This window comes from Perca fluviatilis, chromosome 8 (genome assembly GCF_010015445.1).
Source record: "Perca fluviatilis chromosome 8, GENO_Pfluv_1.0, whole genome shotgun sequence".
NCBI lineage: Eukaryota > Metazoa > Chordata > Actinopteri > Perciformes > Percidae > Perca > Perca fluviatilis.
Window position 1 is genome coordinate 18743321 of NC_053119.1, and position 27386 is coordinate 18770706.

The window sequence follows — 27386 nt, forward strand, 5'->3', positions numbered from 1 at the left end:
ATTATAAATTACTTGAATAATTTAACTAATTAAGAAATGATAAGTAAATCACCACTGATCACAGATAAGGAAAAGATCATATTTTGCTTCCGTTTTCAGAACTGCTTCATTTCAACGGACCTCACAGAGACAGGCCCCTGCTGGCTAATAGCAAAGACAAGGAGGATTATAAAGATGAGGAGGACAATAACAATGATAAAGAGAAGGAAAAGGTCTGTTTTTGTCCACAATATCCAGTTTACTCCAAACTGAATACTTTTTGCAGCTCTAGTCAGTTGTAATGTAAAGTATAATGCTTTGAAGTAATGCATACACATTAGTTGCTATTGAAAAAGTACTATGACACATATTATGGGTCGTTTTCTATCCCATCCGATAGTATTTTCCTTTTCAAACATGGATTGGAGCAGAGCACAACTTGTGTAAATAAGGAAATGCTGTATTTGCTTACAAGGACAATTATGTTTATTGTGCTGAAATTGATTGTGATGCGGCTACATGTTTTAACATATGTCTCCTGTTTAGCTCATGAATGGTGTTGCATAAAGCAGGTTCATTCTGTGAATAGTGGGTAAATTGTAACCTTTCTGACCCTTTGCCTCCCTCTGCAGCTCTAGTTGAGGCCTGCATAGAGAGGAAGAGCCTGACGCAGTCGCTAAGCAACCTGCTTCCTGTCAGGATGGCCTCAGCCATGATGTTCCCCTACACTCTCCCTGTGGAGTCTGCTATGTCCTTGACTCTCAGGTAGCCTACTGTAGGACAGGTAGGTGACGGTGCTGTTACACAGACATAGGCTATAACTTAAAAGTTTCCAGCCATTTCTGCCATATGTCTACAAAGACTGCAGCTAGGCTTACTTGTTTTTTTTAGGGTACCAGAATACATTAAACACCAGGTATACGCTCTGTGAGTGATCTAGCTGCTATCTACAGTATGTAGTATGGCCGGGCACTTGGGGGCACCAAAATCAAGTTGTGAACACAACATGACATATCATTGAGTTGAACCTGTTAGCAAATAGCTGCTTAGTAGCCTACACATCCAGCAGTTACATTCATTTGGAGTTGTGTTTCTATGCACCTGATGAATGTCCAATATTCACTCTCTTTTAGCTCTGTTTTTGTTCTCTGCCAACTCTCAAGGTAAATATTTGGCTTTTTGGCTGCTAAATGCTCCATTAGCTAACTGTGTCCGTCTGTCTGCTGTTTGGTGCTCAGCAGGTAGTGTACAGTGGGTTTCCTTTACACTGAAGAGAGTGAACTGGACACTCTTATTCAGACCTTCAGACAGTCTATTGTAGTATGTAGGCTATATGTTTAGTCTGCCTCTGAAGTTTTGAAATGGAGGGCATGGCATCTGTGATTTATTGTAAAACGTGTATTTTGATGTTATATTATAATTTCACTCTTTTAAATGTCACTAATTTTGTGAGGGTCAAAGTAAACGGTTTTAATCTGATTCTCACCCAGACACACTATAAGTCCAGAATTGGTGTCAATAGAGAATTTGCACTAAACCATAATTGATGACAATATTTGTTTGTGTGAATGTGTTTGTTCAAAATAATAAAAATAAAGGCTTCACAATAATTAATCAATTAAGTTAAATTATGAGTAGAAATGTAAAATCTCAAAATATTAAGACTTTTATAAATGGTATATTGCTCACGCCACCTCAAATAAAATATGCTAAGATGAAATATACTTAAGAAATACAGGAGCTTGTTTTAAAATCACTAATCATTCATTGGGGTTATTTGTCTGCACTTACATTTGTGCAGGCTTATTGTTGTTTTTCTCTGATCCAGCTAGACAAGTTATTCACCATTGTCTTGTAAATCATAGCCTAGCCTTTTTGTTTTGTTTTGTTTATATAAAATAAAATAAAATAAAATGCAGTACAATATTACGAAGAAATAACTTTCCGAGTAGCACTTGAAGGCAGCATAGGACTGCCACAAGTCAGAAGTTCGCAGTGAAGTTCAGGGCTTCGGTTCCTGTATGTCTCCAGCAGGGGGCACAGCCCGGGCCAGACGCAACCGAAACCAACCACTCCGCTTCTCTTCGTACCATGAGCTGAATCTGTCCGGGACAGACCAGGGAAGATGGCGGCCACTGACCATTCCCGGTCCGAAGCTGCCAAACAGCGACGGCAGGATCAGCTGCAGCGATGGCTGGGCTCAGAAACGGATCGGACGGGATTGGAGGCCCGGGAAACTTCGAGCGGTTCCGGGACGCGGCGGGCGAAAGTCCGGTTCGCACAAGGAGCCGTGTTTATGGCCGCCTGCTCCGCCGGAGACCGGGAGGAGGTGGCAGCGCTACTCCGGCAGGGAGCTGACATCAACCACGCCAACATAGATGGACTGACAGCGCTTCATCAGGTAGGAAGGTTAACGTAACCCTCTAGCTGTTAACGATCGTGTTAGTGTACGTGTTTTTCAGTTAACCGTTGAGTTGCTGCCATCTGTCGCTCTACTAGCAGCAATGGTTCAACGTATCCTCACAGCGAAGAAGCATTAACCTAACTTATCGTGGAGTTAGGTCAAGTTAGTTAGAGGTAAAAACGGAAAGGTAATCACGTTGATTTTAACATAGCAGTTACTGTAACGTTAGATTAAACTGAACCCATCACTTTATCATCTCTAACGTTATGTGTTTATAAAAGTCCCAGCAGCAGCAGACTGGCCTGTGTTACTTTATTAGCCTGTTGGTAGACTGGGCCATTCACACTGTTGTGTGTATATAGGAGCTAAATTATAGGCTTATTTTTCTAGGATAAAATATAGAGATATGAGGATATGAGTGAGCGGTATAAACCGGTCATCTCAGAGCCTGTGGGATCATTTTAGACACTAAAAGGCACTGACTCACACAGTCCTTGGTGGAGTCTCAGTAAAATAGTAGGTCATTTTCAACATCTGATCAACAGGTCTTTCTATAGTGTTTTTCTCAAGGAAGAAAGCAAAATGGAAGCCTGTTGACTGCCACAGAATCAAAGAGGAGGATTTAACCTTCAGTTTTTAATCTCAGTTTGAGGATTGTTGCTTTTGCATGTCCCAAATTGAGTGCACTTATGATCATGTTCCAGTTTTAATGCCTTAAGGTCCCTCCCTCCCCTTGTCTTCAGTCATAACATAGAGGAGCAGTCTGGACTACATCACTGTCACACAAGCCCTCGTTGATGCAGCATTTCCTCTGCTTTTATGATCCTGCGTGCCATAAACACATTGCTTGCCTCTTCTCATACACTGAACTAGAACTTACATAGATTTTACTTTTATATCTTAGCAAGCTTGTCAACATAAAAGATGTGCTTTTAATTTTCCTGCCCCCCCACCCCCTTGGAGCTGAATTATGGTTCAGCTGTGTTGTCGCAGTGACGCCATGCTTAGAGATGATTGGTGTTTTCCCCCTAATTTAAGCCAATTGTGTGTATTTGATGAAGTTACTTTCCCATGACCGGTTCAGATGAGTCAGTGAGCATGTTCCTGCTTGGATGTTGGGTGAAAGTGCCTTCCCTTTGGCTGATCCACCACATATTGGATTGTCATCCAGTGTGGTCCCTCTCCTGCCCTCCATCCCTTTCTCTCCTGTTGCTCATCGGTTGTCTGGCAACCAGAATTAAATATAGGCCCACACTTTCCAAACTTTCCATCCTCTCCATCCAAAGCCTTTCTCTCTTCTCCGCTATGCGTTCTCTATCTCCTTTGCCCTCCTCCCCCCTCATCCTCCTCCTCTTCTGTCTCTCTTTCTTCTTCCCCATGCCAATTCCCAATGGTGGGGACTTAAGGGATTTCGGATGAAGAAATGGAAAACATTCCTCAAACAGCACAAGCTTCTGTTGTCAAAGACGATTTCCACAATGAGTCACTTGATGACCCAGTGAAGGAGTCTGTTGGGTGGCTGTGTGTGCACCCTCGTAATGCAGAGGGAGCGAGAAGTGCCCTCTGTTCATTCATTCAGCTTGGAGCACCCACTTGTTCAGAGGGATCCCCCTCTGCTGCCAGTGAACGCTGCTTTTGACTTGCAAGGTTCTGGCTCTGCTTTGTACTACGAGCCTCATCTCAGACTCACAACCACGTTTTTGTTTTTTCCACCCTACTTCCTGACTAATTATCTTATATTACGAAGGAGGGTGGAGACTTGTAACAGCTTTGTGATTAGTTCATTTAGCCCAAAAGCAAAGCCTCTTAGGTGGCTTAAGACGGGCTGATGGACAAAGTTCTGTGTGACTACAGACACTTGCTGCTGTTGCGTCCTGCAGAGTAACTGACTATAATGAATAGCTTGAAATGCTGTCAGTCTTGTTCTGAGCAAATGTCATCTCATCAGCTGTTAGGCCAGTTACACACTGGCTGCGTGGCGTGAGCGTGGCGTTTCTGTTTTCGTGTCAGCTGCGTGGTGGTTGTGTGGATTTTTCTATGTCTTTACACACCAGAAACGTGTCTGATGCGGTGCTGCTGCTGCTGCTGCTAGCCTTGTCTGGACACATGTATGTTTCCCGTTGATAAAATGAAAATTCATGTTAAACATAAATATATACGACAACGTCGGCAGTATTGACGGTAAAATAGGCTACAGAATATTTCGTTCTGTATTGATAGGTGCAATAGTACATATATATATATATATATATATATATATATATATATATATATATATATATATATATATATATATATATATATATATATATATATATATAATATTATAATTACATGTATGTATTAAAACCTAGAGGTTTTCAAATATTGTCATTTATTAATATGTATTTGTGTCTAAATGACATATAAACATCTTTTCCTCTTATATTTTGCCTGGAAACGCTTCCAACATTCTATTTCTAGCAGGCACGCATTTCCGGCGCGGCTCGAGCTGCGCCTGAGACGTGCATGTCACGCAGGCAGTGTGTAAGCTCTAACCTTAACATTGGAGCCGAAATATAAACGGACACGCCACGCCGCTGACACGCTCATGTGCTGCAGCCAGTGTATAACCGGCCTGATGGTCTTTGTTTAGGTAGTATCACAGTGAGAAATTACGAATATGTAAAGGTTGGCTTGATTTCTTTTCAAAATAAAGTACAGATTAGAATAACTAATGTTTTAGTTATTTACACTCAATTCAGGCTGATTTCTATCTGTTTTAGAGCTACCTGCTCGTTTAAATCTAAAAAATGTTTTTGCCATGTTAGCGCCGTGACTGGGGATAGCAATGCTGGTCTGTCGGTGCACCACTTTGGTCCAGACTAAGATATCTCCTTAACATGACTTTTTATGACCAAATTCCTACAAAACTAATGACATTCCCATCAGTCTCAGCTGTACTTTGTGTTAAGTGCTAATTAGCAAATGTTAGCATGCTAAGCTTAGATGGTGAACATGGTAAACATTATAACTACTTAACATCAGCATTGTTACTGGGAAAATGTTGGCATGTTAGCATTTAGCTCTCGCAGCCTCACAGGGCCGGCTGCTAACATGGCTGTTCACTCCTAGTCTTGTTTTTCTCTATAACTGGCTCCTAAAACTTTTTTTAAAGAATTAATTTAATAACCAGAGCTTTTTTTGCAGAGTAAAAGAGGCATGCACAGATCCGACCCTGTGAGGTTTTTTCTTATAAATATTAAAGCAACATATAACATAATCCCATGAGGTCCTCATGGGATTCATCTCAGGACTTGTCTTGGGTCACACTGGGCTCTCAGGAAAAGCAGCTAAATAGATTTGCTGTTTCACTCTTGCCACAAAATGAAAAGTACTTGAGGGCTTTTAGCAGCCCACTTAAAATAAAGTCATTACAAGTAGACACAGTAGTCATTGTTTTAGCCCCAGTGCTTTAGATGAATTTAATAGATTTTGGAAGTGTGTCGGTGTCTGCAGTTTTGACTTTCACCACAAACCAAAATGAAGTGGGTCCAACATCTTCTCTATTGTACTGAAACTGGAGTCTGTCTGACGTGTGCTGTCTGGTTTCTGTTTTTTTAAATGTGCGTAGTGGGGATTCTCATAATAAACGACCAACAATAAACACTTTATAGCAATCCATCATGTGGTTGTGTGTCCTTTGGCAGGCCTGCATTGATGAGAATGCTGAGATGGTGCAGTTTCTCGTGGAGAGCGGGAGCGATGTCAACAGAGGGGACAACGAGGGCTGGACTCCTCTGCACGCTGCAGCCTCCTGCGGCTTCATCCAGATCGCTAAGTGAGTGGTGACCATCACCACACTGACGCATGACTGCCATTTAACTTAAATACCCCAAAGTAATTATATCAAAACTGGAGTTAAAATGCTGCGGTTGTGAATAAAGTGTATAATAATATTGCAGGGAATTGTAAAAACAATGCTGATATCAGTGTTTATACATTTAAGAAATATAATATGTGTCATCATATTGTAGTTTACCGGTTTCATTCTCAACTCGACACTGTATGCTGTGTGTTGTTTTTGAAGATACCTGATAGAGCATGGCGCTCACGTCGGGGCGGTGAACAGTGAAGGAGAGCTTCCTCTGGACGTGGCCACGGAAGATGCCATGGTGAGACTTCTCAAAGGGGAAATCAAAAAACAAGGTGAGGAATCGCTCCGTCACGTTATTAATACCTCCACTCCAATGCTGCAACTTGTCTGTCCTGTTGAGACATGTTAATGATAATCATTACATAATGCGACAGGTTTATGTTATTATTAGAATTCATTGTTTAATTAATCGTTTTTTTTTGTTTTTTTTTATACAAAAACATTTGCTAAACATTCACTGGTTCCTGCTTCTCAGTTGTGTGGTTTTGCTGTTTTTTCTGTTTTATTGCATTGTAAATTGAATATTTTTTAAGTTTTGGACTGGACCAAAACAAGCCAGTTGAACATGCCACATTGGGCATTAGGACATTTTTGTTTTAACTATGTACTGACATTTTATACACGTCATGAATAACTTTTTCAAAATAAGAAATAAAAAAATGAAAATAATAATTAGTTGGTATCTACCCAGTATGTTAAGTAATTATGCCAAATGAACTGAGAACTTTCTGCAGTTTGTAGTTTCACAGATGGGTAGAGGCTTTCTTTTGTCTTTGAACTTTTTTTTTTTTTACAATATGTCTGTACATGAAGTATCGGATCTTAATTTGCAAATGGCAGCTTGAAGGCTGCTAATGTTTGTAACAATGTGAGCACAGTGTTGATGACTAGGTGCTTTTAGGTATCTGTATATTGAATGAGTGGTTTTCAACAGCGTTGACATCAGTTAATCATTCTAGGAGCGGAATAAATGAGGAACTCATACAGAGCTCGCGCCAAAACCTGCTTTGCATTTTTTGTCCTGTGTTCTTGTTTAAAGCTCATGTCCTGCTCAGAGGCAACAGAAAATAGAAATGAGGACAGAGTCACTGTGTACCAAATGTTCTGTGACCTTCATAGTACTAAAGTGTACTAAGGCTCCAGGCTTGTATCTTTATCACTGTCAAATACACACAGTGCTAAGATCCATCATGCAGCTGAAACCACGGATGACCACTATAAGAAACTAATATGAAATGACATTGAATATTTTGTCTTTTGTCTGCAGCCCACAGTATGTGCTGTAGACTAAACTGACGAGAGATTTTTAAAGGGGTCAAAGAATGCAAAACTGATTTTACCTTGTCATAGTTATAAAACGACAGTTTGGTGGGTAAATAGGACATACATAGAACCTCAAAATCCCATTGACACCTCTTTCCTCTGCAAATCTCACAATTTGAAACTGCCTCTGAAAACGGGCAAATCTCAGTGAACCACCGAGTTGACAGGTTCCAGTTAATCTTATAATGGATATGTGTGTTGAGTTATTTAAACAAACGATCGGGGAAATAAACGCCTCTTGACCGCGAGTCTCATTGATAGAGCCCGCGGCTGGATGGAGCTCTATCAATGAGAGCTAGCTAGCTAGAGTCCTCCTAGACCTCTGAAATTCACAAGAATGCATTAAATTGAAATCAGACAAAAGTGTTAGCTAAGCTTTGTAAGGCCTTAGGGTAGCTGTGATATACATGCCGTGACGAAATTCAAAGTGTATATACTCTAGTTATGCTGAAAGTGTAGCTAACTAGCCGTGATTTTTACCCATAGGATTGAAGGGACACTAGCAGCTAACGAAACCCCTCATATTCACAAAAATGCAAAGAAATTGGACACAATTGTTAGCTTTATAAGACCTTGGGGTAGTCCAGTAGCCCAGAAACGGTGACTTTGCCCTGGTTATCGAGCCCAGGATTTCTCGTCAGACTGTGTGGAGCTTATGAAGTCCGACCCATCTTACCAAATTTGCAATTAGCCATCAATTTTCGTAAAACAGCCCATATTTGAGCTTTATATAGTTGATTTCTCGCATAAAAAAGTCTCAGAAGTGAATGTAATTACGAAATAGCAGACAAACAATGTATAACATTGCACTGTCTCGTGTCCAATGTATGTGTGAGTGGTTGCTCAATCAATCACCGCGCAGCTTATCTAAATATTCATGAACATGCCATATTTGGAAGAAAAGCTCTTGTTACAAATAGGGCCATATTCACAGGGTAGTTAAGGGCCCATAAAATAGCAAGTGGGCAATTTTAGCCCAACCAATCCAATGTTACATACCCTATTAGGAGACCTTAAGGAACAGTGTGAAATACCCTATCTAATCATTCTATCACCCCTTTAAAGTTTTCAAACATCTAAAAGTGTGTGTGTGTGTGTGTGTGTGTGTGTGTGTGTGTGTGTGTGTGTGTGTGTGTGTGTGTGTGTGTGTGTGTGTGTGTGTGTGTGTGTGTGTGTGTGTGTGTGTGTGTGTGTGTGTGTGTGTGTGTGTGTGTGTGTGTGTTTTCAATCGCCACCGTTTCACATGTGCATCACAGCAATAGACGTGGACAATGCCAGGAAGGAGGAGGAGAGGGTCATGCTCCAGGACGCCATGGCGGTGCTGGCAGGAGGTGGCACCCTCACACCTCACCCAAATACCAAGGCAACCGCCCTGCACGTTGCCGCTGCCAAAGGCTACATTGAAGTCCTGAAGTGAGAATCAGTCTACACACATGAGAGCCATGACAGCTTGTTAGCTTTTGTCTTAATTTGGTATTACACCAAGTCAAACAGCTTTTATTCATAGCCTCTCCTCCTGGGTATTCCTCATCTTCTCCCCCTCCTGTTGGTTTCACTCCATCTTTCCTCCCCTCTTCAGGGTGCTGTTACAGTGTGGGGTGGACGTAGACAGCAGGGACATTGATGGGTGGACGCCCCTGCATGCAGGAGCTCACTGGGGGCAGGAGGAGGTGTGCTCTCTGCTGGCTGACAACATGTGTGATATGGGTGCCGTCAACAATGTGGTGAGCGCGACACTAACCACCTTTCCTCTGCGTAGACTGTTGAAGCCTTTATTGGTGCCATGACTGATGATGCACTGTAAATGTCCTTGTAGGGCCAAACACCTCTGGATGTAGCAGATGAGAACCTGACGGACACTCTGGAGGAGCTGCAGAAGAAGCAGAACGCTGTGAGTCTGCCTTCAAAGAGGCTCCACAACTATCTCACTCAGTTAGATAAACCTGATATGATTGATAGTGTTACAGCGGCGAATGTTCTCGTTGTTTATGTGTGTTTATATTCCTCTTCAGTTACGCAGCGAGAAAGAGAAACAGACTCCTGTTATTGAGACCAGCCCGCAAATCTCCATGGTACCAGTTCGCACACGCAGGTCAGTGCCAGTGTGTTGGTGTGTGGGCATGTGTTTGTGTGTGTATGTGGGCACACGCTACGCTGTTCCTCAGCTGAATGCCAGCAATCCCAGTACTAGTAGCTTGCATGCAGGTATGATGTTAAGAGTCCCAGCATTCCTTTGAACCTTGTTGCTTCTATCCACTGACATCACACTGGATAGATATAGCTGGCAGTGCCATTCTGTGCCCCAGTTTCGTACTGAATACTCAATGTTACTGTTTTTAGTATAAATTAAATATATATATTAAAAAAAAGAGATATATATATATATATATACTCTAAAACACATAACTACTTAATTTTGTTTGATGCTTTTGTTCTACACTGCAAAAAAGAAGAGAACAGTAATCAACTTACTAAAGCATCTCTGCCAAATAAAGGAAAATGAAACAATGCATTAATTAAGACAAAATATATTTTGAAGGAGCATTTATAACTAGCTCGTTGGGGTTTGCAATATGGATAAAATTCTCCATCACGGTGTATGTGATCTATCATTATGCAGCGAATTTTCTGGATAATCCATTGCAGTATTGTTTATGGTTACAATTACAAGACAGTAATTGTTTTTGGCCAATCTAGAAAATTAAATTACTGACAAATCAAGACCCTTAAACACATTGCTCACTAAGTTTTAAAATGTTTTACTGGCAGTAGTTTAGAACTTGAAGCACAATATAAGTGACATTCTATTTCATACTAAAAGCCAAAATAGTGCACTATATAATTAGTACAAAGCATGTACTTTGTAGTATACAGTATGTGATGGACACACATTTATGTAGATGCTCTGTTGCTATCTTATCCCTGTGGTTTTGTGTAAAGTTTGCATCATCACATATTGAGGAAAGATTGTGGAAAATAACTGATTAGGTAAAACGCTGTAGGTTGAAGTTACATATAGCTAAATGGTGATCTAGTGATAGGACAGAAGTGCAACACATGGCATCACAGAAAGTGACCCACTGTTCCACCCACCGCGTGTTGATCAGCGCATGCTCGCTCTAATTGGCTGCACGTGGAATGATTGTCCTCACTGATCAGCTCCCTGCATGCCACCTGTTGTTCCACCCCACCTTGGCCCCGCCCCTGCAGGACTTCTATCTCTCGTATGAGCAGTAAGGAGAAGATCTGCCTCCACGAGCGAGAGAAGCACCCACCTCCTGCCCTGCAGAGCAGCCCGGCCGAGGACGAGGAGGAGGAAGGCCAGACGGGGCAGAGCCAGGGGAAGGCCTCCAGCAGCTCCAGCTCGGAGGAGGAGAGCGAATCGGAGAGCGACGCAGAGTCGGGTAAGAGAAGCTGCTGCTGTCTGTATTTTGAAGGGAGTCTGTGTTGTGTTAATTATTAATATTTATGACTTTTTTTTTTATGATTCTACCAGTGATTTACTCATTTCTGACCTTTGCACGGTTGCAGAGAAAGCGAAAAACCGAGAGATAATAAACAACTTGAACAATAAACGCAACGCCACCAGCCTGCTTCCTACCTCCATGTCAACGAGTACTGCCGCAAGCCAAGTGAAAAAGGTAGTATATTGAGATAATATATAGGTATAGAACAACAAGTGTGAATTTGATACTGAACAATACAGTGATGACTTCTGCTGGCTCTGTAGCAGGACCCAGGCAAGCCCCCAGCCCCCGAGGCCCCAGTCTCCTGGAGAACTTCTCTGAGAAAGGCAGGCAGCTCGGTGACTCTGGGCTCAGCTGGACTGTCTGACCCCAGCCAAGACCCGAGCAGACGTCCAGAGACTGTCGTGGGCATGACCCGCTCCGCCTCCAGCCCCCGCCTCAGCTCTGCAGCCGACACCAAGGTACGCACTACAGGCGCTCACATGATTCAAGGATTTATACAGCCATGAAACCACTTACTGTTCTATTTATCTATCTAATCTAGATCTAACGGTGCTCCAAATAAAGCTTTCTTTTACAGCTTCTTTTCGCTGTTTTCTGTTTCTTTTTTATAAAATAACTGATAAACCGATCTCGCCCCTCGATCTCAGGAGCCGAGGCTCGCTCGGGTGCCGCCCATCCCTACACGAAGACTCTTAAGTATTCCAGACAGCAGCCCTGACAACTCCAACAGGTGGGCCGGTGCTTTCATATGCTCCTGCACTTGCGAAACTAGAATCTGTTTTTCTGAGTCACTGCATATGTGCCCTTGTCATCCTGCCTCTCTCTCAGTTGGCTAAGTCGTAGCTCCTCTTACACCCGGCGCCTTCATAGTCAATCAGGGAATGATCTCACTAGTTCCACCCCCTCTTTGCTACACAGGTCAGTCATTCTGCTCACTGCCACGTCTTGTTCTTTGTTTGCTCTCCTGTTTGTGTGTGGTTTTTATTCTTGCTGTGTCACAGCTTATTACATTCCCCCAGCAGTGAACACTAATTTGTGTGTGTGTGTGTGTGTATATATACTGTATGTGGCTGTGAAAGATGCCTTTGTGTTTCCAATGGGGTTTGTCTTGTTTCTAGCTCATCTTATGGAAAGAGACTGGATGACTCCACCGTGACCTCAGCTAGCAGTGGAACAAGCTCTGCTGGACTCAGCCGCCTTAATAGTATCTTGGCCCAGAGGTATTTCATCTTCATACAAATTTCCAATTAATTTTCCTCGCGTCTTAAAGATCTGAAAGTCACCTCTTATCTTTCTTTATAAGACTTCCTCAGGAACAGACAGAAAAGAAGGATCAGTCTGCCGTCACCACCTCCCACTCTCAGAGCACGACCACAGGCGAACAGGAGGCCAAGCAGAGGCGCAAGTGAGTCAAGGCGTGCTTGTGCGTGTGCGTGTGCGTGTGTGTGTGTGTGTGTGTTATAATTTGTGGGCCTGATGGTGCTGCGTGGAATCTAAAAGTGTGACTTGTGTAGATCGTATCTGACGCCAGTGCGGGACGAGGAGGCAGAGGCACAGAGGAAGGCTCGCTCCAGACACGCACGGCAGTCCCGGCGCTCCACTCAGGTACAGACATGATCCACTCAGATGTTCAATACACACAGTACTGTGTGGCAGTCTGGTACCTAAGACGGTGTTTTCTCTTTTATCACATCAAGGGAGTGACGCTTACAGATCTGCAGGAGGCAGAGAAGACAATGAAGACGGACAACAAAGGGAGAGAGAAGAAGGAGGAGGAAGAGAAGGAGAAAGAGAAGGAGGCAAAAGCGAAGAAGGGAGAGGAGGGGGTGAGAGCCATTTATCAGAGTTATAGGCCTATGTTGGCTGCGCTTATATAATGTCGTGACATCACATAGCGGGGGATACTGTGTTTACAGGAAGTGAGCTGGAGGTCTCGTATTGCCAGTCTGCAGAAGTCTGACCTGCTGGGCCTCACGCAGCCCGCCGGCACTCCACGCCCTCAGACATCTGACAGGAGAGGTACGCATCATCACTGCCCTCTTCTAACAAAACGTGTAGAGCTTGACAACGTGGTGTTGGTGAAAATATTTGATTTGCTCTTAAACGACTGCTGTCTGGCTTCGTTCCAGATGTTGAGGCCAGCACAGGGGAGAGCGAGACAGAGCGATGGGCCAGGGAGCGCAGGGAGAGGAGACAAGCTCGGGCCAGGAGGAAGGCACAGAGGACCGGGGAGGTGAACACCACAAACATCTTTCTATAAACAAAACCAGTAATGTTGGGACTTGACTTTAGTGTCTTATAATAAGAACCTGTTGCATTGTCTGTGTCTTCTGCAGAGTGATGACAATGATCCCAGTGGAGAGGAAGAGTTTTCAGGCAGTGGGCTGGATACACAGGTGTGTGTGTGTTGTGTGTTTGTGTGTGTGTGTTGTTGTGTGTGTGTGTGTGTGTGTGTGTGTGTGTGTGTGTGTGTGTGTGTGTGTGTGTGTGTGTGTGTGTGTGTGTGTGTGTGTGTGTGTGTGTGTGTGTGTGTGTGTGTGTGTGTGTGTGTGTGTGTGTGTGTGTGTGTGTGTGTGTGTGTGTGTGTGTGATCCCAGACATAACTTGTGTGCTTGTCTTTGTTTACAGACAGACCAACGCTTGAGTTCCAGGTATGAACTCAAGTTCTTTCTTTATTCTGTCAGCAGAGTCTCAATGATAGCGGTGTCTCTGACCTCTGCTCTGCTCGTCTACTCAGGCCCTTTAACGACTGCACCCAGGGAGAAGGCTCTGACGCCAATGATTTTAAGAAGGTCAGCAGACCGAACTGATATTGAGGTCAGAAAAATTTGTTTTTCTTGTCTGTCCCAGTTATTTACTACTCAGTATGTTTGCTTGTGTCAGTTGTTCGAGGAGGTCTCCAGAGAGAACAGCCAGCTCCAGTCTCAGCTGCAGGACACCCAGAGGTTTATCAGTCAGACCAGGTTGGAACTGGAAAAGGCCACACAGGTGACGACACAGACACACACCAAGTTAAACACAAACTGTTATTGTAATCCTTCCCATGCAAAGACAAAAGGAAGAATCTTATAGTGGTGAAACCAGTTGTCGACAGGTTCTATAATTGTGACCAGTATTGACATCTTATTTTCTTTGAATTCCTGTTTCTGTGTTCAGTTCAGGTGGCCATCATCATGCTTTGTGTCTACTCAAATCTTATTCTATTTATCCCAAATACTATTTTTGAAGATGGAAACAAAACACTCTGTTATTTTTTTATCCTGGTTTAATCTGTATTGTATGCCATTAAAGCTAAAATTCTTTTAAATGAAGAACTAATTCAGTCATCCTCTTACAAATAACAAATTCATTAGCAACACTAATGCGTCCTTGCTCGTGTCAGTGCACTTGGCTTGTCTCTACAGCCTTACTTGGTCTGGTATGACCAGTAGCTGATGGTGGCCGAAGTTAGCTAATGTTAGCAAAAATAGATAATGCTAACATGACATTGTTAACTTTATGGGCCATATCTTGCACCCGGCGCAGCGCAAAGCCCGACACAAGTGTCTTTGCAAGTTTAAGACCAACGCAGTCATCAATTTCCCGTCCAGCGCCCACATGGTTTAAATAGCAAATGCACCTGCGCCCATCTCTGCGCCCATGGGCGTGCTGGTTTTACAGGGAGGTGAATTCTTGGCGTATTGCTAGCTTGAGACAGCAGGAAGTGATTGCGCCATTGACCAACAAAAAACCTGGTCTAAAGTCAATAGCGCAGCATTTCATTGTTATTTTAACAGAGAATTAGTAAAATGCGCCTAGGCTCGTGCACAGCGCGCGCACACTATGCTTGTTACAGACGGGGACGCGCAGCAGCACACAAACATGCAAAAGATTACAAATATTACAGTGCAAATCTGCCATCGTAATAGCAGGTACAAACGCGCCTGGCTTTTAAAGGGAATGGGAGATGACACTGTGATTGGTTTATTACATGGTACGCCCAAAACACACCTAGGAATTAATGAAGACACTACAACAACCCTTTTGAACCATGCATCCGCCTGGCGCACGGACCCTTTTTTCCCGCTGTCAAACTATCAAAAGAGGATTTGGACACGCCCTAAACGCACCTGCGCCGTGCTCTACACGCTGTGCGATTAGATCGTTAAAATAGGGCCCTATGACTACTTGTGCTAGTGTTAAACTGTGTTTTACCCTTTACCATCATCCTGTAATTGTCACTTGTGGACACAGTGGTTGTTGTCTCGCTTTAATTGGAAATACAAATCAGCAAAGGAGACAACCATATCAAGATGTTGCAGGTAGTCACTTTGATATTCTAGTCTATTTGAACACAGGCCTTCTAGTGATCATGTGAAGCAACTGTTGTGGTGATGTTAACGTTATTGATTTGTTGTATCCATTAGAGGCAAGAGCGCTTCACTGACTGTTCAGCCTTGCTGGAGCTGGAAAGAAAGGTAATGCATCCCAGCTGATGGTGTTACCTGTTGTTGTTGTTGTTGTTATTGTTGTTGTTATTGTAGCTTCATCTGCCTCACTACTGCCACCCCTGCTGTCTGTTGACGCTCTCTCCTCCCCACTTGAACCACTTTCTTACCTGTTTTCACTCACCTTTCGTGGTCCGTCTTCCTCTCTACATCACCTCCTTTCTGCCCCCCACTCTCCCTCACGTTTCCCTGACATCAGGACCGGAGGATGTTGGAGCGTCGAATGGCAGAGCTGGAGGAGGAGCTAAAGGTGAGGATACGAGTCTTATCATGGCCGCAGACACTTTGCATGCTTCTGCTTGATTAGCTTGGCTTTAGCTTGTGCAGGCAGCAGTGTTGTGGAGGTACACTGTGGAGTTGTTTAATACAGTACAGCCTGTTTTCAGGGGGTGTGACCATTGTTTTCTGTTATGTGATAAATTTGGTTGTTTTTCACATTAATGGATGTTTCTGTTTGCCCACCTAACAACTACCTCAAACCCATCTGATCTTCCAGTAATACAGAATGAATAGGTAAAGTCCTTTTCTTCAAAGGAATAGTTCAACATGTTGGGAAATATGCTTATTTGATATGTTGCGTGTCTTTATGGTAATTATAAATCCACTGCCAGCAGACGGTTAGTTTAGCTTAGCATAAAGACTGCAAACAAGGGGGAAACAGCTAGCCTGGCTCTGTCTAAAGGTAACTTCCGTCTCTTGACTGGAGTCTCTGCTGGTCACCTGGCATAATTGTTAACTGCTGCTGTGTGCCTATGATATATAATCTTAACGTCCTATGTATCATAATCCAGTTACGTGAAAATGAGAAATAAATCATCAAACTGGTTTTATATTTTGTTCTAACGAGTACTCCGCTTTTTTTACCACCAGGTTCTGGTCGACCTAAGAGCAGACAACCAGCGTCTTAAAGATGAAAATGGAGCACTGATCCGTGTCATCAGCAAACTCTCCAAATAGACGGGGAGAGAGAGAGAGAGACACGAAGAGCAGGGAACCCCCCTCCATTCCTCTATCCCTCCATCCATCCCTCCCTCCCTGCTTCTACACATTCCTCCCAGTGCCAAAGAGTGTGAGAGAGAGAGGGGAGAGAAGCAGCAGAATGTCCTATGTACATGAACACCACAGCTTGACTTGGATTGTGATGCCTTTCTGTGAACAGCTGGAGTGGCTTTTGTGTGCCTTGCTGCCCATTTGTCACAGGAAGACCTATGTTGAGAGGCTCCCACAGTAGCAACATGAGACTCGACAACAGCCAGAAAGCCTACGGCTGGTGCAACACACAAAACATCTACGACGACGGTGCATCAGGGGAACACTAACATGCACACACATTCCTATGCGTGCATCACATATTTCCTCCATGCACATTCCACGAGCGCAGAAGGCAGCTTGGGCCTTAAAGTTCCCACTTTTAGTATTTCATTTTTTTTTTTTTTTTTTTTTTTGTGAACACACTCACGTCACGCATTTACAAATTTACCCCACTCACAGTTCAAATCTAACGTGTTGTCAAGCAGTGACCAAGATTTTGGTGTAGTAAAAAACAGCTCTGAAACACATTTCAGGCCTGTCTTTACATTCAGCACGTACGTCCTGATGACAGGGGGAAGTCCACGAAACTCTGTTGGGTTGTTTTTGTTTCCACATGCAAGTGTTTGAACCCACCTACCTCTCCACCTATGCACTTCCCCACATACATTTTTATTTTTGTGACCACAGACACACTCCATGCTCTTAAAACGACCGCAGAACCAGGTCAGTCGACCACAGCACTTTACTCTCTGCAAAGCTATAAAAAAATGTACGTTGACGCTTTGCCCGTCCTCCAGACAGTCAAACTCATTTCAGAGCAGCACCCTCTCACTTAGTGAGTGGAGGGAGAAGTTACCCAAAGCTGAAGGTCAAAGGCCATCGCACAATTCCAGAAATTGCTGCTCTGTCAAAGCCTATTATGCTATGGATGGTTATTACCATTGATAAGATTATTTTCATAGTTTTTCATTGTCAATTCCTCTCTTGCAAGGGAGCATGGTTATGTATATTATATGTGTATAAATATTAGTCTTGAATAATACCCTTCTTTTGAAGTAAAACCCCATGTAGCCTTTCTTCACATGTTGGTTTTCTAATATATTGAATGGATGTCTGCACCCTAATAAAAAAAGTCTGTAGTGACTGCCTGGTTATTATGTACAATGAGAATTTGTTTCCACCTCCATCCTTTTGTTCACAAAAGTATTGATTGAATATTACATTACTCTTTAACAAGGATGCATCCTGACATTATTCCCATCCACGACACTGAATCCTACTTGGATTTCCAGCTGTAAAGTGCTATGGCTGATGGAGTCCTCACTTTTGAGATTTGTGGTCAACTGGTTGTGTTCTGTTTTTGCTGCTTCGCCACATTGTATCATCCCCTTTGTACAGTTGTTCTGTTTTCTAGTAGCCAGATGTCTTTCATCACTGGGGAAAAAAAAAAAAAAAAAGACGATTAGAACAGCTGCTACACATTGAGCTTAACAGAGGAAACAGGGCAAAACGGATGTATTTACAGTATGTTTGGACTGTTAAATTCATCTACTTCTGCTGCTCCCAGGTGGACAGTACATCATGAGGGACTTGACTGACAAAATAGAAATGAGTGTCATTTGTGGATTAGTGCTCAGTAGATGTCTGGGTAAAAAGCTGTGAAAGTCCTGTTGTCTTTGAGCTCACGTCCATTTGCACTAAAGTGAAGTTAACAGCAGTCCTCCATCTGTTTGTCTCATCTGAGAGCAGAGAGATGGACCACTGTCCTGCAGAGTAGAAGTACTGACAACAAGCTGAGCTCCTAATAAGGCAGGGCAGGCTGGCCGAGGCACTCTCTCTGTAAATATCTTTCAGGTCTGAGAAAGACAGAGGAAGGGAGCTGGGGAGGAAGAGGGAAGCGGATGGATTGCAGCCTTATATGGACAAAGCACTGCTTTTCCCAGGGTTTGTGGCTCTGATCCCCGGCAGGATGCCAGATGTTACAGAAACAGCTCCTCAGCGCCACCAAGTGGTGTAACGAAGGAAATGCTACAGTTGAGCTGAGGATGAAAAAATGTCTTGTCGATTACAGTTTTTTACATTTTTGACAGCTAGTTTTCCAGAACCACTTACATAAAAGAAAAATAAATATTCACAAGAAAAATATTGTGCTTCTGTTAACACAAACCTCAAAGTATTTCTTGACATTGTATGCCTTTATTTGATAGCAACAGTAGATAAATGACAGAAAATGAGGGGGGACAGAGAAATGACGTGCAACAAAGGACCCCAGCTGAATGCAAACAGAGGATGTTGCAGTTTGTGGCCAACACCTTAACCTCTAGGTGTACTATGTTTCAAAGATAATTTTTTGGGCATTTTGCAATGTTAGGGGAATGTTCTCTAAAGGTTAGAAAAGAACGTTAAACGTTAAACCGACTTTCTATTACAACCAAAACCAAACCTAACCTTCAGGGAACTTTCCCGCAACCAAAGTTGTCAAAAAAATTGTTAGCTGGAGAAGACATGAAACGGAAGAGAGAGGGGGGAATGACATGCAGCAAAGAGCCACAGGTGGGAGTCGAACCCGCACCCGCCGGGTCGAGGAGTAATCCTCTATATGGTGTTGCCTACCATGTTAAACGAAAAAAAAAATTTGATCGTGGGGCTGCATAAATAACTTCCACCCATTGCCCCCATTTGGACAGGGGCAGCCCAGCCTACAACCCTGATTATAGTGATAATAATACAGTATAACATTAATAATATTTTTTGTCGAGTACTTTTGAAAAACCAGGTTACAAGTGCTTCACACAATAGAACAAACAAACATAAGAGTAAATAACCCAACAGATTTCAGTAAAATTAGCAAAAGAAATATCACTCAGAAGTACTACTCAGGTAAAATCCAGTTAAATTGAACTCAGAATAAGCTCTCCCATAAAAGTATCATGTTTTAAGAAGAAAAGTCCTATTTCCCCAACCTCAAGCAGGTTGTTCCAGAGGCTCTGGGCCCTGACTGAAAAAGTTTTGCCCCAAATGATTGTGTAGATTCATGGGGTAGGGAATAAAATAAGAGCTAACAGCAAAAAAGGTAAAAGGGGAGTTTAGAGCCACTTGTAAGCAGAGTGGAGATGACATGATTTAGTTTGGAGAGAGTGATGTGATACTTCTCGGAAGAGATAGGATGGAAATGTAAACACCTCTCACTGTGACCTGCAGAGTATTTTTACAGTATCAGCCAAGTGGTCCTAGTGTTTTAATTATGAATATGTACACACTAGTTGGCAACCATTACAGCCTGTAACAAGACTGTTCAAACTGTCCAACTGTAACTAAAACTAAAGTGTATATTTATATTGTTAAGACTTTTTTTTTATTTTTTATAAAAGCTAGGATTTAACATACATAGTGTGTGATAAGTGCACTTTAGTGACATTTCATTGAAATCTAATGAGCATGTTCAATCTGTAGTGGTGTTCTACCTATTGATCTAGTGTAAACTGCACAGCTGGGTTTAGACATATTCTGCCTTATCCTCCACATGAAATCCATACCATTTTTTCCAGCAGACCCAGAATCATGTCCAGGTTTTCTTTGCAGCATAGAGACTACATGGCCTCCTCCTACGGCTTTGATACTCGACACTCCTAACTTGGACCCGTTTTATTAGCAACTTTTGAGTTCATTGCTTTCAGTAGACATTGAATTGTAAAGGGAATTACAGCACATAAGCTGTTTTTTTTGTAGGATAAACTTTATAGAACAAGCAGTTTGGGAACTTCTGCAGGTTTTATCTTCAGTTTGCTTCTTCTTTTTTTCCAGAACTCCTCCTTTGTTGCAGAAACAGATGCGTCTTCCTGTTCATGTGAGAGTGAAATATTCCCACTGTAGTAGTGTGTCAGTTATGTTGGACGTTTATGCAGACTGACTGCTGACTTTCAGGAGTGGCTTAGCTTGATGGTTAACTATTGAGGAGTTTGTGTGTTTTTGTCTTGTTTTGTTGGGTGCTCATTTTTAAAACTTTCTGTCCACCTATTTGCTTGATGATGTCTTAGGATGACACGTCTTGTGACACAAAAGTGCCAAAGTACACAATCTACAAATAGCATTTACTGGCAGGAACATGTGAAAAGTGTGTGTGTGTGTGTGTGTGTGTGTGTGTGTGTGTGTGTGTGTGTGTGTGTGTGTGTGTGTGTGTGTGTGTGTGTGTGTGTGTGTGTGTGTGTGTTCCACATTAAATGATTCTAGCAATGATCTAATGTCTCATACCCATGCAACTTGAGATATTTTAGTTTAGTCCAGTAATATTGCATAAATACATCACATAACCATTATAGTCTCATTGAGCGAGTATACTATTGCAAATAGAGGACTGATGTCAAAATATAGATGTTTTCAAACCATGCTAACTTGTAGTAAAGTGAGATGATTGTTCCTTGTTGAAGAACTAGGAGCCTCTCAACAAACCCTGACTGCATTGGAGAAAACCAGACTTCCAAGTAAAGACCACCTCGTCGCAATGTCCTGTGATGAAGACCCTTACATTTTCTCCAGCGACACTCTACCCAGTGACCGGCGCTTCCTCCCTCCACTGGCCAATGGACTTCTGGGATGGAGGGTGTATAGCAATACCATGCATATGGGTGGTGTATATAACGGGGAGGGTGGACGTTGTCACCGAGCAGATGTTCCCTGTCCTCTCACTGTGAAGGTTGAGACAGATGAAGCAGCCCAGCACACCTACAGCCTGGACACCCACACAGGTAGTGTCTGCAGTGTTTGACTGTCTGGCTGCAGGAATCTGTGTTGTGAAGAGTTATCGTTGGTAATAGTGTCATCTTCTCATCCAGGCATTTTTACCCACACTCTGAGCTCAGCGAGTGTAACAGTCACACAATCTCTGTATTCACACCGATACTACCCCAACCTAATGGTGATGGAGATTCTGTTGGTGCGTCAGATGACTTCAGAGGAGCCAATCCCTGTTAGGCTGGTCAGTTCATTCACGCCTCAGAGCAAAGACATTGTTTTCGAGTCTGGTCCTGATTACAAAGGAGGAAGGTAAGGTTATCGAAAATGTGTAAAATGCACTAAAGTACAAGTATTATATCTTACACAGTCAACATCCCTCTCTCCCTCAGTCACATCCAAGGAAAAGTGACCACTGCTGAGTTCCCAGGAGGTTCCTGTCCCACAGTGCACCTTATCTGGACCCACATACCCCCCACTCTGACACTGCTTCCAGAGCAGAGCCAGGCTCGCTGGGGCTTCATCCTGGTTGTGGCCAATAGTTTAGACACTGCTGAGGCCAATTTTGACGAGGGCCTGAATCTGATGGCGACTGGTAACCTGCGTCCGTCTCACGAGAAGGCCTGGAAAGAACTGTGGCTGGAGAGCCAGGTGGAGGTGGCAGGGTCAGAGAGACTCTGCAAGGCTCTGATTGGCTGCATGTTTTACCTCCTCAGCGCCTTCCCCTCCATACATGACACCTCCGGCTCGTTTGGTGGAGTCAGTCCAGGAGGGTTGTCTAATGGTGGGGATGGTCAGGACTACTGGGGCCACGTTTTCTGGGACCAGGTAAGGCTAGTGGCTAGTTGATGGTTAGCTCTACATGCTGTTTGTTTGGGTTGTATCATGGCCCTGCCTTCCTGTAACAGGACATCTGGATGTATCCTGGCATAGCCCTCTTCTACCCCAAGCTAGCCCGAGCTGTGCTAGAGTACAGGGTGGGAACTATAGATGGCGCAAAAGACAACGCCCAAAAGCAGGGCTTCAAGGTATGATTACCAGTATGATTATCAGTGGGATATTGGTGTCACCAAAACTCCTCTGTTTCACTGACTATGCATGTAGGTGCACAACTCTGCAATGAACACACATTCCCAACAAAGGTTGAAGAGAAGAGTTGGTCTTTGTAGTTTTCTACTGGGAGCAGTTGTAAAATTGTAAAAACTGTTTTAAAAACAAATATGACAAACTCAATGGTAGGGGTGACAAATCAGGAAAAAAAAATTATAAAATAAACAAAAGTTAGAGCAAAGGTGTTGTAACTATGTATTTGTACAGAACCAGAGCCTTAGTTTGGCTTAGCTTAGCGAAAGACTGGAAGCAGGGTGTAAGTGCTAGCCTGTAGCCTGGCTCTCTTATTGAATTTCTGTTTGTTACAGTATGGATTAAACAAACAAGATGCAACATGTTAATATCGGCATTTTGTTATCTTTGTACAGAACCAGATTAACTGTTTCCTAGCTAAACTAATTTACTTTGTTGAAGCTTTATAATTAGCATACAGATATGAGAGTGGTATATGATCTTCTGATCTAAATCTCTGAAAGCAAATAAGCATATTTCCCAAACTTTTAAACTACCTGAGTTCCCATAGCAAGTGCAACACAATAAATTATCTACAAAAAAAGTCTACAAAACAGGTAAATACATCACATTAACAGTTAGCCCAACAGTAATTTAACAGTTACCTGTTTTATTAGCAAAACATTAGCCTCAAACAGCCATATCTAGTGTGTGTGTGTGTGTGTGTGTGTGTGTGTGTGTGTGTGTGTGTGTGTGTGTGTGTGTGTGTGTGTGTGTGTGTGTGTGTGTGTGTGTGTGTGTGTGTGTGTGTGTGTGTGTGTGTGTGTGTGTGTGTGTGTGTGTGTGTGTTCGTTCCTGTTCTATCTTTTAACAATAACCATGAAACTGTGTCTGAGTCTTCTGAAGAAAAGATATTATCTTCACAGGGACTGAAGTTCCCATGGGAGAGTGCAGTGTCAGGGAGGGAGGTGTGTCCAGAAGACATTTATGGACAACAAGAGATTCACATAAATGGAGATGTCACCCTGGCCTTCCAACACTATCTCTACTTCACTGAGGTACGCTTCTTTATCCCCACTCATCGTCACAGTGTCTCACCCTGTGTGATAATATACTAACGGAGCTCTTTGTTGCAGGATCTGTCCATGTTCACAGAGGGCCGGGGCAGGGAGGTGATATACGGTGTGGCTGATTACTGGGTTTCTAGAGCATCATGGAACCCTGAGGACCAGAAGTACCATCTCTTAGGTAAAAAAAACCCATAGCTTTACATGGTTATCAGGCTAATTCTTTAATAAAAGCTAAATTAACGACATCTGACTTCTCTCATCTACTACTGGAAAAACCCACAAAATAAGTTCTGTAATAAACTTGGCTCTCATTGTTAAAGACCTTTTTTTTATTATATTTCATTCACTTTTTTATATTGTCATTGTAATGGCAGATTTATGTATTAATATATTTATACATGTTAGATACCTAAAAAGATGATGTGAATTAAAATGTTGTGGCTAACTTGGAAGCATAACTGCATGCTATGCATGAAATCGTTAATATGTAACTGCATGGCTGTTTCTATGAAAATATTATGAAGAACTTCCCTTTTGTGCCATTCAGGTGTCATGCCACCTGATGAGTATTATTACAATGTCAACAACTCTGTGTACACAAACACAGTGGCCAAATTCAGGTACTAGTATTTGAATATTTCCCTGCAGTGCATATTAACTCATGATTACCAGTAATACAAAAAGTTTCTCATTTGTCAGTCTCCAGTTTGCTGTGGAATTGGCTGACCGCCTCCAACATCCTGCACCAAAGGAATGGAAAGAAGTGGCCGAACACCTCAAAATACCTTTTGACCAAGAAGCCCAGTACCATCCTGAGTTTGATGGCTATATCAAAGGTTCATTTTGGTGCCTTTCTGACACTGAACTGCAGAAGAAAATGATGTCCATAACATGCGGTCAGAATGTCTTTTGTACCTCCCACAGGTCATCCAGTGAAGCAGGCAGACACAGTGATGTTGGGTTATCCTCTTGGATTGCAAATGTCCCCAGAGATCAGGAGAAATGACCTTGAAGCATATGAGCCAGTAACAGACCCTAATGGTCCAGCTATGACATGGGTAAGACACAGCATGTTGTATATGACTATATTAGAGATGTATTGCAGAATGTACTTTTATTTATAAGACAACACTTATTTATAAAATAAAATTGGGCAGTGGTGGAGGAAGTGTGAAAATTTCACTTTATGAGTTTTTTTCACATTAATATGCATTCCCCCAGCCTGCCTATGGTCCCCCAGTGGCTAGAAATGGTGATAGGTGTAAACCAAGCCCTGGGTATCCTGCTCTGCCTTTGAGAAAATGAAAGCTCAGATGGGCCGATCTGGAATCTTGGTCCTTATGAGGTCATAAGGAGCAAGGTTACCTCCCCTTTCTCTGCTTTGCCCGCCCAGAGAATTTGGCCCGCCCATGAGAGAGAGACATTATGGCTTTCAAACGAGCAAAGTGGCAGTTGGTCAAGGCCCCACCCCCACCCTCCACCTTGCCCCCCTGTCTCCTCCTCAATAGCTACAGACACAGAAATGGCACATCCTAAGGAAAGCTCATTGTGGGACTGGCTCTAGTGGCTGTAATTCTGCACCAAGGCAGAATTTCGGGAAAGAGACTTCAGATACAGTATTAGGGGACCACTAAGGTCTATATAAAAGCATCCAAAGAGCACCATGTCATGGGACCTTTTAAAGTACAAAATCTATTTAAAAGTATCAAAAGTGAAAGTACTTGTTATGCAGCATAATGGCCAGTCAGCGTTTTATTGTAGGATTTAAGTATTGGAACCAAATTAAATGTTGAGGCTGGTGTAGGTGGAGCTCATTTCTATAACAATTTTATTTGAAAAGCTCATCACAGGTTGTGTAAAATCTTGATCTGCAAGTAACTAGTATCAATAGCTGTCAGGTAAATAAGTTAGTCCAATTTTATTAGTTAGTTTTAAGTTGCTTGTTGTACACATAATTATCTGTGTTTTACAGTATCTCCTTGCGTTGAATGTAAAAGCCTGTTGCTGTTAATCTACTATAAATTTGTGTATTTTTTGTTCCAATGCTTTTGCTTTCCATTATAAGGGTATGTTTGCAATCGGCTGGCTGGAGCTGGGGGAGGCTGAGAAAGCTCAACATTTACTTGAGAAGTGCTTCAAAAACATCCAGGGACCGTTCCAGGTGTCCTTCTGACTCACACAGCCACATTATGTTAATAAATGCCTCTCTACTGGATATCCAGTGAATGTGTGATTACCTCTTCTCCCAGGTATGGAGTGAATCATCAGATGGCTCTGGTGCAGTCAATTTTCTTACGGGGATGGGGGGATTCCTGCAAGCTGTGCTGTTTGGTTATACTGGCTTCAGGTCAGTTAACAATAAAAAGACACCTAAATATGTACACAGCACTTAGGCAGTATCATAAAGATTGACATGCTGTGTTTTCTTTTCTAGAGTGCAGAAGGAATGCCTGGCCTTCTCCCCTGTTCTTCCCAATGACATTTCTGAGCTCTGCGTGCGTGGTGTGAACTACCTGGGCAGTCAGATGGACTGGCTGCTGAGGAAAGACGAAGTTTGTATCATACTGAGGGAACAGGCAAACAGTGCCGGCAACACTCAGTCTTGTGATCTGCAGGTTATCTTGAAGGCATCAGGAACTGAAATCCCTCTCACACCAGGTAACACACAAGCAAAAACAAGCAGTGATAGCAACTCTAGAAATGGCACCATCTGTCTTTATCCGGGGAGAAAATAATGGAGAGCAATTCAGACACTAAAGTGGCAAAAGACAGACAGAAAACTGGGGGCTCCAGGGGTTGTTAGTGACCTTAGTGAGACAATGTGATTCAGTAGACTGTATGTCGAGTGAATCTGGGGACTGTCATGGCAGTTGTCGCACACAGGAGGATATATAGCTGCTGGTTTACAAAAACAATTAACACCCAGAGGAATTCAGTTTCTCAATAATTTGATTAAAAGATGCCAAAATGCTATTAATAAATATACTTGAGTGCAAACTCCACCCCAATCCAAAATGATACATGATATTTTTCCATAGAGGAGAAATTAAATGTTACTGGACAATTACTCGTATTTGTTTGATTTCATGTGTGTGTATTTTTCTGTGAATTATCATGTTGCACCAAGTCTCATGTGATTTTATATAGAACTGTGATATCCTTACTTTGTTCCTTGATTTCATATTTCATATTTCTTAATGGCACGGATGCAGTAACAGATTATTATTAATATACTTGTATACATCTATATTTTCAGGGAAGCCGGTAACTTTTCCTCCAGAGCCTGGGTGTGTTTGTAAACTGGCTGTGACGTCTTCCTGTTGGCCTCTCTGAAACGGAGACCATGACCCTCCTCATCATTCCATTTACCATCAATAAAATATATGTTGAGCAAGTTATTTTATATCTAAGCTAAGTTGTATGCTGCCATTCATTTAGGAAATCATGGACAAAATGTATGAAATTCTTACAACATTATTATAGTATTATAATTTGCTACATTACAAAACCATTAACAAATTATATATTTTCAATTAAACATATTCAAATATAATTATTTACATTCTGTGCATTTTTGTGGATTTGTTTTAAGTAGCAAAAAATACAGATAAAAATGTTCACCTTACGATAAATACCTGTGACTACTGCAGTCATTTGTCCCAGGAATGAATGTTGATTGTAACCTTTCCAACTAATCACAAAAGCCAGATGTTAGTGGTCTTTCTTTTGGTCAGTGGGAAAGGGGTATAAGTGAGATGGATCACTACAGCCTTTGTTGTGTGACTTCAAATATCCCAAACCTTTGTTTACTGGAGGGAGGCAGCAACCGTCCTACTGCAGGAGAGGATGTGATAGGAGGACAGGGTCATCAAATTTATCTTCACTTAGCAACACCAAAGCACTTTTCCTCTT

At 42.5% G+C, this 27386-nt stretch overlaps 2 protein-coding genes across 11 annotated transcripts; both read left to right on the forward strand.

The window, feature by feature from the left end:
- Positions 1 to 2010: 2010 nt before the first annotated feature.
- Positions 2011 to 17765, forward strand: zmp:0000001167 (protein phosphatase 1 regulatory subunit 12A). Of its 9 annotated transcripts, none has more exons than XM_039808926.1 (25): positions 2105 to 2380; positions 6073 to 6203; positions 6453 to 6571; positions 8879 to 9035; positions 9202 to 9346; positions 9439 to 9513; positions 9635 to 9714; positions 10833 to 11026; positions 11154 to 11263; positions 11353 to 11550; positions 11740 to 11822; positions 11921 to 12010; positions 12211 to 12312; positions 12396 to 12497; positions 12607 to 12697; positions 12790 to 12918; positions 13009 to 13111; positions 13222 to 13325; positions 13429 to 13488; positions 13721 to 13743; positions 13830 to 13884; positions 13976 to 14080; positions 15499 to 15549; positions 15779 to 15829; positions 16450 to 17765. In XM_039808926.1, exons 1-25 carry the CDS (start codon positions 2105 to 2107, stop codon positions 16534 to 16536), a joined length of 2721 nt encoding a protein of 906 aa, XP_039664860.1. In that variant the 3' UTR covers positions 16537 to 17765. The 9 variants fall into 9 exon arrangements, with proteins under 9 accessions (XP_039664859.1, XP_039664860.1, XP_039664862.1 ...); XM_039808928.1 differs by lacking the exon at positions 13721 to 13743 and adding an exon at positions 16076 to 16092 and having other exon boundaries at positions 13777 to 13884; XM_039808925.1 differs by lacking the exon at positions 13721 to 13743 and having other exon boundaries at positions 2011 to 2380; positions 10857 to 11026; positions 13777 to 13884.
- A 2412-nt stretch (positions 17766 to 20177) lies between these two features.
- pgghg (protein-glucosylgalactosylhydroxylysine glucosidase) lies at positions 20178 to 27027 on the forward strand. 2 transcript variants are annotated; one of them, XM_039810044.1, is made up of 14 exons: positions 20178 to 20458; positions 21039 to 21356; positions 21444 to 21654; positions 21735 to 22170; positions 22251 to 22370; positions 23331 to 23462; positions 23541 to 23652; positions 24022 to 24094; positions 24174 to 24310; positions 24399 to 24532; positions 25540 to 25635; positions 25724 to 25821; positions 25909 to 26132; positions 26731 to 27027. In XM_039810044.1, the coding sequence occupies exons 2-14, from the start codon at positions 21113 to 21115 to the stop codon at positions 26805 to 26807; spliced, it is 2094 nt and encodes a 697-aa protein (XP_039665978.1). In that variant the 5' UTR covers positions 20178 to 20458; positions 21039 to 21112; the 3' UTR covers positions 26808 to 27027. The 2 variants fall into 2 exon arrangements, with proteins under 2 accessions (XP_039665978.1, XP_039665979.1); XM_039810045.1 differs by having other exon boundaries at positions 21045 to 21356.
- Positions 27028 to 27386: the final 359 nt, after the last annotated feature.